The sequence below is a fragment of the Grammomys surdaster genome, unplaced genomic scaffold (genome assembly GCF_004785775.1).
Source record: "Grammomys surdaster isolate TR1022 unplaced genomic scaffold, NIH_TR_1.0 193, whole genome shotgun sequence".
Taxonomy (NCBI): Eukaryota; Metazoa; Chordata; class Mammalia; order Rodentia; family Muridae; genus Grammomys; species Grammomys surdaster.
This window is the reverse complement of record NW_021604638.1, coordinates 9,030,356-9,042,295: the sequence shown is the minus strand read 5'-3', so window position 1 is coordinate 9,042,295 and position 11,940 is coordinate 9,030,356. Positions and strand designations below refer to the sequence as shown.

The window sequence follows — 11,940 nt, the reverse complement described above, 5'->3', positions numbered from 1 at the left end:
GTGGAGCTCAGGCTGGTCTCTAACTCATTAGCTAAAGGTGACTTTGAAGTTGTGATTCTCCTGCCTCTGCCTCCCAAGTGCTGAGATTATGGGTATGTGGCTAGTTTTATGAAATGCTAGGGATCAAACTCAGGGCCTTGTGCATGCCAGGCAAGCACTCTTCAAACTGAGCCATATTCTCAGGCTAAAATTCACATTTTTTTTTTTAAATCCACCATTTTCCTACCCAAGTAGGCAAGTCAGTTCTTCAAGTCTTCTCCTCTGTGGAAAGCTTTGGGGGGATACAAGGTTCTGGAGAGGATGGCCTAGAGGTGGCTTTCTGTGGGTGACCCCTTAATATCCCTTTTAACTCCTGGGGACACAGGAGGGAAAACAGGTCAACCCCACCCCCACCCCCAACTAACACACAACTGGGAGACACACCTGAGCATTTGCAAAGAAAGGTACTACGAATGCAGGCATGAGCCCCAGGCCAGAGATATGGATATCTCTACCCAGAAGGCCATGGGAAACAGCCTTGGAAGAAGGACCTTCTGGCCTAGGGCTAAAGGCTGGTGAAGCACTCACTGAGCCTGGGCCTCAGAAGACTACAGCTACCATGGCTGGTAAGAAAGTACCAGTCTGGGCCATGCCCCTGGAGGGTTCCCAGGACCTCAGGGGGGACCAGTTGCCTTTTGTATTTGGGCATTCAAACCTGACACAGTCACACCCTGACCCACGGGAGACTGGCATGCCCAAACGGTTTAACTTCTTTAAAAAGGTTAAGAATCTGAAAAACTTGGGACTTCCAAGGGGGAGAACCCGAAAGTTCATAACCACAAGAGAGCACCGCTCAGTCACGAAGAAACACCATCATCAAAAAAGATATTTAAGTTTAATACAAATTTTATACAAAGAAAATGTGAAAAAATACTCCCATATGCTAAAAGCAGTTACGTTCCCCAAATAAGGCCAGCTAGGCTAGATTTTTTTTTTTTTTTTTTTTTTTTTTTTTTTTTGACGACCGCAATTCACAAATTTTCTCTCTCTCTCCCGTTTTCTTCTATTGTTTCTTCCTTTCTTCTCTAGTAGGGGTAAACTAGCTGGACAGTGCGCAGCTTGCATTCTCTTATCAACAATGAAGAGAAAGTAAACGGAGATTAAAATGTACAACGGAATGTACTGGAATGATATACAATTAATTCTTCTTCTGATATACACACATGACCTCTTGCGCCGACGGATGCTCGTTTTACACAACATACAAAATGGAACTACAGCAGACGTAGCGATAACGGACAGCATGTCGGGTCCTGGCTTTCTCTCACACTGCCTGTGTTTCATGCTTACATAAAAACGTGGAACTCCAGCACATAAATAATACATACATGCTCCATCCCCGGGCTCACGTGGCCTCGCCGTGCACCTTGCCTTTTGAGTCTTTGCTTCTGAGAAGTACATCTTCACAAATCGGTGTGAGTGCTCATGGGAAAGACTCAGCTGAGAGAAGGGAGTCTCCCCTCAAGAACACCAGCTGTGTTCATGACGCCCCCAGCGCGAACACTGTCCGCCTCTGCGTCCGTGCCGCGCGGGAGGACTGTTCGAGTGAGCCTTCTGTAAACAGGAGGCTGCTTTGCCCTTTCGGGAACCATAGCTGGAAACACATCACACACAAACACACTTATGTGTCCTTCGAGCCCGGCAAGCTTGTGTTTCCTAACATCGTCTTGTAGGGTCTGTGAGGGGCCGATGGCTTGGTGGTGGCGGGTCCAGGACAGCACAGCCTGAGAGCCCCGATCATGGTGTGCTGCAGGCGACCGTGGCTCCCTCCCCTGGGTATCCAGGACAAGGGCCTATGTGAGAATAGCAATCCCTGGGCCCAGCCCTGATCCCACGGTGAGGCCAGCGGGCTAACGAACCCTGGATTATCAAAACATTCTTTTAACTGTAGATTATTTATATATATATATAACTTGCTTTTCTTTTCTGTTTTTCTTTTTTATAAGTTAAGGTCAGTATAGATATGAAAAAGAAAGGTACGCTAGGTCAGTGACATCACGAAGTGTACCTACTTACACCTAAAGTGTTTGGCTCACAGGGGAGAGCCTTCCCAGCCAAGGCTGGAGCTGGGATGGAGTCAAGCCGCTGTCCTGCAGCCAAGCCCACGGGCAGAGCCTGAGTGTTGCGAATTCTAAAGGTGGCGGTTCTCCAGTTTCTGTTACGTCCTGTAGTATGGGTTGTTCCCCCACACACAGGGAGGTGTCCTGGCTCACAATACACCCTTAGTCCCAGAAGGTGTCTAGCCGAGACTCCCGGGACTCTTTGGGCATGAGGTTCTTTGTGCTGGTCCCGGTGTTGTGCTCGGAACGTGATGACCCTCGCTTCTCCTCGCTGCTGCTCCACAAACCCGCCTTGCTGCTCCGGGAGTGGTCTGCGGAGGAAAGGCAGCAAGTTCAACTCCCCTCCCCACCTCCCAGCTGGGAGTCACCGTCCCTCCCTCCAGCTGGGCCACAGCCACAGCTGCCCCCTCACCCCATGGCTGTGGCTGTAGAGTAGAGTGAGGGCATCTGGCTTTTAGGCCTTAGCTAATTGCAAGATCAACAGGTGTCACGCTTGCAGAGAGTGAAGGTTACCGAGTGATGGTGTCCAGTTGAGGGGGTACCTCTGCCCCGTTGAGTGACCGGACCATACTCCGGAGGCCCATGCACTTTGCCTCTGATCTCAGCTCTTGGAGAAAGACCCTCAGAATCTGGCATAATGTGGTCTTCCTTACATTAACAGAACTCCTGATTAATTTATAAGACTTACATCCAAACCAGGAAGAGATTGTAAGAGAAGAACTGAGGACCAGATGAGATGGCTAAGCCCACCCGGACACTGACCCCGTGGACTCCCAGTAAGGACCATGTTGGGGTCAGTGATGGATACAGATCCCAACAGATACCTGAGACGGCTTTGAGGACACACTGGCAGCAAGTTAGGTAGTGGCTGGGGAAAGAAAGAGGAAGCTAAAAGAAGAGCCACAGAAGCTATCAGAAGAGGACAACAGCCCACACTGTGGGCAGAGTGATGGCTATGACCAGCCACTAAGACCCCTTTGCTGCTCCCAGATTCTCTAACTCTCCGACAGAGCGGGGCCAGTGAGGATAGAAGGCTGCTGCCCCTGGGGGGACTGCCCTTCTTACTGCCTGTTCACAAAGCACATGCCAAAAAAAGAAAAAAAGAAAAAGAAAAAAGGCTCCAGTTGCTTTTATATTCAGCCAGAAGGGGGCAGTGTTCTAAAAGAATAATCAGGGTTCCAAATGGTCCTCTATGTGAGCTCCAGTTCCTGGCAGTAACACTATAATCTTCTAGAAGGTCTCTGAGGGGGTGACATGGATACAGTCACACATCACCAAGTCCTTGGCTATGGGGAGAGCCAAGATCATTGGGGATATGAAAGAAACAGAACTAGAGATCTCAAGGTCTGTAGGCCTGAGCCTCTGATGGAGTGGGCCCAGGATGCTGGATAACATGTCAGATCACGGCAGGGGAGATGCAGTGTCTAGCTAAGACAAAGCAAAGGCTCTGAAAGGCCAAACCTATAGCAGTTTGCAAAGGTAACAAGAGGAACAGACAAGAAGACTGACGGCAAAGCAGAGGGAGACGATACTCAAAGCACAGGACACACCCACACAGACACACACGGACACACACAACGAGGTTTCTGCATGCCAGGAGTGACTCCCAGCAGCTCCCCGAGACAGGGTCATACTTACACTTCTGGGCGGGGTAGTTGGGGTGCGGCTGGTGGTCTGTAGTGGTTGGGGTATAGGCAGGCTGCTTGTCACACCTCTTGCTAACTGAAGAGAGCACAGGTACCCTTAGAGTCCATCACAGCTGAAATCCACACAACCCCAGGGGCCGACACCCACGGTCACTGACGGGCTAGCTGTTCCTTCATGTAGACCACTCAATTGGATGTGCTTACAGGTGACTGGGGCTTTTAAAAACGTGTGTAAACCACAAACAGGGTCGCTGGACACGGCGCCACATCACAGGGAGGAAGGTGGACATATAAGGACATACGGGGACATCAAAGCAGCCCCGTACTTTGCAAGCCACAGATGCTCGGGACTTGGAAAGCAAAATGTTCCGAGCCACAAGCTTTGCCAAAGCCTGGTTCTAGGAGGGAAACTGAGGCTGTGTTGAGGTGCACTAGGTCGTCAGGCACCACAGAGCCGAGCAGAGCATAGACTGAAGGTCTGTGAGGAAGAGGAAGGCTAGCAAAGGGGCCACACGGAGGACGGCAAGGGATAGCAACTGGGAGGGACCAGCTGACTAAACCTCGGCCGCAATAAAGGGACATCTGCAAACTATATCCAAATCCTCAGAAAAGCCAAATGGGCTCTCCCACCTGTCACCCCAGCCCTCAGGAGGCTGAGGCAGGAGGATCATGACTTTGAAGTCAGCTTTGGCAACAGAGCAAAAGTGCCTAAAAACCTAAAAATGTAAGTGGAAGGAACATGTACATTGAAGAATATCCTGAAGAAGGAAAAAGCAGAATCAAGAGGAAGAAGGAAAGTTGACAGAAATGTCACCGCAGTGGCCATGTGTCTAGGTGCTGAGTGGCATCACAGTTAGTGCAAATGAACCGTGGGATTACAACTTTTCACAGAGAGAGGAGAGACGAGAGGAGACAGCGGAACGCACATGTTCTCAGTCTTGATGCCAGCAGGCCACAAGCAGAGACAGAGAGGGTAAGGCGCCAAGACTCTCCTGACAGGCTAGGAGGAAGGCAGGCTCACTCAGTCAAATGTGGCCAGACCACAGAAAGCAATCAGAAATCAGGGAGGTGAAGTTCACTGACACATTCTAAAGACAGGTCAGAAAGCAGGCCTGTGGAAGTCCCCTGAGGGCCAGCGTGACAGTGGACTCAGGCAATGGACACCTTGCCGGCTCTAGTCTAGCTTCTGTGCTTGTATACAGGGAGATTCTGCTTAAAACCCTTAAGGGGCATGCATGACTCCATGGTGAGCCCTTATCCAGCATGCATGCAGCCCTGAGTTCAATCCTCAATACCACACAAAAAGCCATCGAGTACAAAGGACAAACAGGAGCGGTCCGCATGACCTACTGGGGAAGTGTGTGTATGAGATGTGTGTACAAGAAACGTGTGTGTGTGTGGGGGGGTGTATACATGTAACATGTGTGAGTGGGGGTGTACATGTAACGTGTGTGGTGGGGGCATATATGTAATGTGTGAGTGTGAGGGAATGTTGGGTGTACACATAACATGTAAGTGGGTGTGGATGTACATGTAACGTGTGCATACATGTAACATGTGTGTACATATAACATGTGTGCGTACATGTAACGTGTGTACATATAACATGTGTGTGTACATGTAACGTGTGTGTACAGAGTCTGGAGGTCAATAAATGGCGTCCTCAATTATTTCTACTTTTTTTTTTGAGTCTGAAATTCATGTCTGGCCAGTGAGTCTTTGAGATCTCTGGGTAATAGTGCTGGGATCACAGGCTGCCCCCCCCAGGTCTTTTACATAGGCATACATTTTAGGCCTTCCTGTTTGGACCCTCTGAACCACCTCTCTATCTCCCCAGCCTCATTCTTTACCCCCCAGAGTCAAGACAAGGCTTGTTCTGAAATCTCCACCCGCCTGGGCATTGTCTGAGATAACTTATCAGAACATGTCGGCTGGGTTGGGGCTCAGACTGAAGAAGAGCAGTCTAACATATGCAAGGCTTTGGGTCTGTCCCAAGCACTGCATCCATGCCCAGCACTCTAAGAAAAAAAAAATAGCAATAATTAACCTCACAACATTAAGACATCTAGATACCCTTGCTTGTCAGTGGCTTCCTCTCCATCCCTTTTTTGTTTTTTTGAGATGGGTCTCACTATGCAGCTCTAGATGGTCTGGAACTCACTCTGTAAACCGGGCTAACCTCAAACTCACAGAGATCCACCATTCTCTGCCTCCAGAGTAATGAGATTAAAGACGAAAGGTGTGTGTCACTACACCCCAACAGATGGTTCCATCTCTTAAGATAACAGTGACATGCCAACACAGAAGCCAGACGGATGGGGAGTGTGACGAGGGAGATGGAGGCGGGATGGGAAGCCAGGGGAGGCTCTAACTGGTCTGGGGCAGCCGAGTGGATAGGTGTCAGGTTGTGCTGCTCAATCCAGTAACCACAAACCAAAGGCACTATTTAAATGACCTGAAAGAAAATTTCATCCCTCAGCCTTTAGTCACATGAGCTCAAGAGTTTGACGTGCATTTCCAGGATGGACACATCCTGACCGTGACTCCTGTGGAACTCTCTATCAGTGATGGATGGGAGGTGTGGGTGGAGACGCAGGTGAATTTATCACATCTCCCCAGGAAGATGTGAGAGGGCAAACCAAGGACAGAACAGAGAGGTGGGGCAGGTGCCGGAAGTTGGCCTGGCTGAACGAGACAGAGACTGTTAGCGGTCTGCTCAGGACAGCACCCATACCTGATGCTCACAAGGATGTGGAGGCATGGTAGAGCCAGGGAGGTGTTCTGACAGGAACAGAGAACCTGGGATGCTGCTGTTACCGAGTAGGGAAGCAGAGGCTCATGGTAGGGACTTTAGTAAGGTAACCAAGTAACTGTGCCCAGGGTGATCAAGTCTTGTGTGTGTCGTCATGGGAAGAGTCTGTGCCCCTGGGTGGTGTTCTCCCGCTGAACTCTGGGGTTCAGGGGCAGCTTGAGGAAACCATGGAAAGCAGGGCTGTTACCAGGTGTGCACACTGAGGAAGCAGGAACCCAGGAGACTGGGTTCCATTACCAGAGCTTCTGATGGGAAGGGTGCCAGCGTGACACAGCTGAAGGGAGGGGCTAAGAAGGAATCAGAGGCCACACGGTATGGCCTGAACAACCATGGCTTCCACTAACAAGGACTTTGTGGGAGCTACCCACTGCACCTGGCACACTAGGTAAGGGCACGTGCACAGAAGCCCTCGCTGCGATGCCATTAGCTAAACCACCGATAACTCCCCCACAAGACTCAAGACTCCCTCCCCCACACCCAGCCACTTCCTCCACTCTTCCCTGTGAACCAAGATTCTCTAGGTCAAAGGGCAGCAAATGGAACCCCCAGGCCCAAGCCGCACAGCCTCTTCTGCAGGCCAGGGTTTGCTGGGACATTGCCAGCTTTGCATCTGGCTACTTGCTCTGTGACTCACAACAGCCACCTGGAGTCCTCCAGCAGATCCACCCTGGTCTCAAGGTCATTCCTAAATGCCTCAGCTCTACCTGTGGCAGCCTGGAGTCCCAAATGGCATTTCCAAACTTGGATACTGCTAGCTCCACTCTTGGAATTAAGACATCCCGACAGTCCCCTCCCCGCTCAGCTCATGGGCGCCTTTGCTTGTTTATATCTGAGACCGAGTTTCACTCTGTAGACCAGGCTGGCCTAGAACTCACAGAAATCCACCAGCCTCTGACTCCTGAGTGCTGGGATAAAAGCATGCACCACCATGCCTGTTTTAATTTTAAACTTATTTTTATCATCACCACTAAAAAAAAAAAAAGTGGAAAATCCATTAAGGCATCTCTTCAAACATGATTTAAAAAAAAAAGCACTGTCCCATGCTAAGAGTATGAAACTGGTGGAATCCAGTCCACTCTGTCTTTTCGAAGAGCAGAATTCAAGCCAGGAAAGGTGGCACAGGCCCGTTACTCCAGTACTCAGGAGACTGAGACAGGAGGATGATGATATCAAAGACCACAATTCAAAACAAGCTGCGATGCTAATAAAGTTGTGGAATGACAGACAGAGCACCGGAAGCTCAGCACCACGCCGGAACTGCCGAAGATGGTGGGGGAGGGGCGGCTTCCCTCACTGTGGTCTCCAGTCAGTACACTCTCCACCCTACCATCAGCCTGCCAATCCTCTGTGCACTCACTGTGCACAAGAAAGGCCTTAACTTTCAGTCTTCAGCCACAGGAAACCAAGGGACAGAAAGATCCCAGAGTCAAGACAACAGGAGAGAACCTCAAACTGGCCAAGGAAGCCATGGCTCCGAACTCTGGAAATAAAGTCAGAAGAACGTAGGAAAGGACACCCAAGGCTCCCAGGAAGGGAGGGAGGCTCAAACACCACAACACCTAGTAGCGGATCCCAAAAGAGGCTTGACACAGAAGTTCTATTCATCACTGTCTTCATCACTAAAGGCTTTGAGGGTCTTCATGAATCAAATATGCCCTGTAGACCTCAGTAACCTGAGAGGATCACCGTGTGTCCCAGGGAATGGTGCCCTCGGTAAACACGACATACACTGGTGACCAATACAAGAAATTACCCGGATAACACTTTGCCTACCCACACATCCACCTAAATCCATCCAAGTTATGAAATAAATAAATAAATAAATGAAAGAAAAAATCCCAAACCTTTGACTTCCCCTAATGTGACCAAGTGAAATACAAAACCCCATGTGCCCACCAGGGGGTGACATACATACCAGAGCCTTGGTTGGAGCCCAGGAGAACGGAGGAGGGCGTCTCCCTGGAGCCGGAAAGGTCCAGGGTCTACAAACATAAACAAAAAGATGGGACCATAGAACCCCAGGGAATCATGGGAGGGCTCAGCACTCCCCCCAACCAAGACACCTTAGAGGCCTCTACCTGGTGATCAGACAAGCGCCAGGGCATACGGACGGCCACACACCTTATGCTCTGCCTGCTTGGTCCAACTGTTACCACATACCCCACAGGAAGCAAGCAGCTGCGAGCCCTATGGTCCAGTGTGACAGACAGTACTGGCCACATGTGGCCACTTGAATATCAAGAAACTTTAAAATAAGCAGGTCCTTGGTCACACCAGTCACACTTCTAGTCCTCTATAGTGACGTGTGGCTGGTGGCTTCCAGGGTCAGCAGAGGAGACATGGACTCACCTCCACAGGAGGAGCAGCCTTCTGAACTTTGAGGAACCCTACAGAGCAGCTGAAGACCCCACATACACACCACCCAGGCTCGCCATGCTCTCACATGGGGGACACACTGGCCATAAAGAACCAGTCCCCACCCAGAGAAATCCAAACGTCAAGGGACAGTCGGTGGTGGGAGATACAGAAAGGGTCCTTGGCACAGGGTGACTGTCAGCGGGTGGGGCTTGGGGAGGCATCCTCACCGAGTTACTGTCCTTGCTCTTCTCCGCTGTTGGCTCCTTCTCTTTGGGGGTACTTGCTGGTTCTGAAGGTGCTGACTGTGTATTGGAGGTGCTGCCCTGGGAGGACTTAGTTCCTGATTCTGTGCTTGCCTCAGCATCTGCTTCCTGCTGAGGGGCAGTGGCTGGGGACCAACAAGAACAAGGAAGTCATGAGATGCTTCAAGCCCTGTGTGACTGTTCAGTAGCCTGGCTTTAAAACTATGCTACCCTGAGGTTCCCACAGCCCAGTACCAATCCAACCCCACCAGGGTCCATCCCTCCCAAGCCCACCTAGAGATCTTGCATAGGCCTCAGGCTCCAAAACCGAGAGCTCCAAACTTTATTTGAAAATAGACCTTTTAATATTAAGCAATTCAATTTTTAAATCATCTTGCTGAGAACATGGTCTCTAAGCAAAGGAAACTCGTGGGGAGCCAGGATGTGACCACCGAGGAAGCCTGTGGCCTTCCTCTGGTAGGCTTAGTCCACCTCAGGCCAGCTGAGGCAGAGTGAGGGAGTCTAGCATCCTTTGAGAGGGGCACAGAGCTTCTGGGAGAACAGAACAGCAGAGAAGAGTTAGAGACAGAGGCATCGCCATGCCACAGAGAAAGTCGAGACTGTACTGCCAGAGACTAACTATGATGCAGAAGGACCCACATGGAGGCCTCCCTCTAGTGGACATCACCAAACACAGTGGCAAGTACCCCAGAGTCACTTAAGCACAAACCCTAACTACACAACTTAAAGTCACTGGAAACCGTTAGCAGATGGTGTTTCCTGCTAGCATCCAAAAGGAGATAATGGTCATCCAGGCAGTCTCAATAATCAACCAGTCAGTCCCCAGCAAACACACGCCACCTGGGTTCTCCACATTCTCAAATGTGAGGCAAGAACTGGGACAGCATCCTGTTTGAGGCAGTGCTTCACTATCACCTCAGAGAACAGAGGTTCTAGGGGCTGAGAGATAGCTCAGAGATTTATAGCGCTTTCACTGGCTGCTCTTCCAGAGGTCCCGAGTTCAATTCCCAGCAACCATGTGGTGGCTCACAACTATCTATAATGAGATATGGTCCCCTCTTCTGGCATTCAGGCATACATGCAGACAGAACACTGTATACATAATAAATCAAGAGAGAGAGAAAGAAGGGGTGGGAACCACTCTCAGTGCTAAATCACACACTTAAAATCTCTGCTCATCTGCCTGTTGTTGAGTGCGGACACTGCCAGGTTTTGAGATTTAACTTCACATCTGCATCTCTTGTGTGTCAGAGCAACAGCTGTTTATGGTCAGAAGTGGCAAGAACCTGGGCAAGCATCCCTCAGCACCCTGGCAGGGAGGCCCCACCACACAGCCCCCCAGGCGAGCACCCAGACATTACCCGACTGGGTACAGGACTTCATGTGCTCAGGCCAGTGGGCCTGCTGACAGGGGTAGTCGCAGTAGCTGGTGTTCCAGCAGCAGTAGAAAATGGCCTCCTTCTTGCAGTTGGCACACCATTGCTTCTTCTTGGTCTCGTCCACCGCCTGCTGCTTCTCCAGCTCCAGCTGCTTCTTCACCTCAGCGATGAGCCGATCCCGCTCCTGTTCCAGGCTCTGCCGCATCTCAGCCATGGTCAGCTCTGGGAGGAAGAGGACACTAGCTGCATCACGGACCCAGCACAGGACACCGGGCATCAGAACCCCTAGGTTCACACAAACCCGACCTAAGTCTTGACTTGGAAATGGCCCCTGTTAGCGCTGGCCCTGGGCCAGTAACCCAGCTGGGACATTCATCACTGGAATCTCAGAGCCTGTCCTGTGTCAGTGACATGCCTAGTATGTAGGTGATCGGAGACCCCAGCAACATCATCCCAAGTAACCCCAAGTTGTAGGAATTCCACAAATCCTTCAAACGATTCCAACCAATACTTAGTCAACTTTTGATTTTTTTTTTCTCTCAATCAAATACATACACAGCACCTACTATATGCAAACTTGTTCCTAAGCTCTTTGTACCATAAGCCCTGTCATACTTTCAAGGATAAACTCCACCATCCTGTTTCACAGATGAGGAAACTGAGGCACACAGATAACAAAGGCACTCAGACAATTTTCTTAGAATCCTGTCTTGAGACACTGAATGAAACATCAGGAAACAATGTGGACAGGTGTCATGGTAACAGGGGAACTACCAAACCACTCATTCCTAAAAAAATTCCAGGCAGTATACACATTGACACGTGACCGTTACATTGAAACTAAATGGTTCCTCCAGTCCTCACAAGCTCTTCCTGAATTATAAAGACCAGCAAAGGGCTACCATTGTGGCTCAGTTGGTAAAGGCACTTGTGGCCAAGCCTTACATCCTGAGCTCAGTCCCCAGATCCCACCAAGGTGGGGGGAATGGTTATCTTGAGAGGGAAAGGGGGGTATGCACCCCAAGCTCAGCTTCTCCAGGCTGGAGGACCCCTGAGGACTGTGATCTCCCTGACTCCAGGTACAGCTGGTTTTGACCTGTTCACTTCTGGGTCCAGCCTCGAAGCAGCCAGAGGCTCTCCCCGCCCTGGGCCTTACCCAGGTTGTGCTTCATCTCAGCGAGCTCCTGCTGGTGCAGCCACTGCAGCTTCTCAATCTCAATCCTCAGCCTTCGAATCTGTGGGGAGAGCACAGGAGCCCGAGATACCGCCATGCTGGCTGCTCCGCCGGGGTCCCCAAGCTCTACCAGGCAGCCTGGCTCTGAGCCCGCTGCCCCAGAGCTCAGGATGGGGTTAGGGCGATCAACTTTCTCTCTCTCTCTCTCT

The 11,940-nt window shown here is 50.5% G+C and overlaps 1 protein-coding gene across 11 annotated transcripts in view; it reads right to left on the bottom strand.

Annotated features, from left to right (window-relative positions):
• Positions 1–855: 855 nt before the first annotated feature.
• Positions 856–11,940, bottom strand: part of Zmynd8 (zinc finger MYND-type containing 8) — a 101,037-nt gene continuing 89,952 nt past the window's right edge. For all 11 annotated transcript variants that reach the window (XM_028769634.1, XM_028769643.1, XM_028769637.1 and 8 more), the window contains 6 exons: positions 11,714–11,792; positions 10,540–10,779; positions 9,143–9,303; positions 8,473–8,539; positions 3,738–3,821; positions 856–2,410 (listed from right to left, as the gene is read on the bottom strand). In XM_028769634.1, coding sequence (XP_028625467.1) covers positions 2,262–2,410; positions 3,738–3,821; positions 8,473–8,539; positions 9,143–9,303; positions 10,540–10,779; positions 11,714–11,792 — 780 coding nt within the window. In that variant the 3' untranslated portion in view covers positions 856–2,261. The remainder of the gene's footprint in view (positions 2,411–3,737; positions 3,822–8,472; positions 8,540–9,142; positions 9,304–10,539; positions 10,780–11,713; positions 11,793–11,940) is intronic.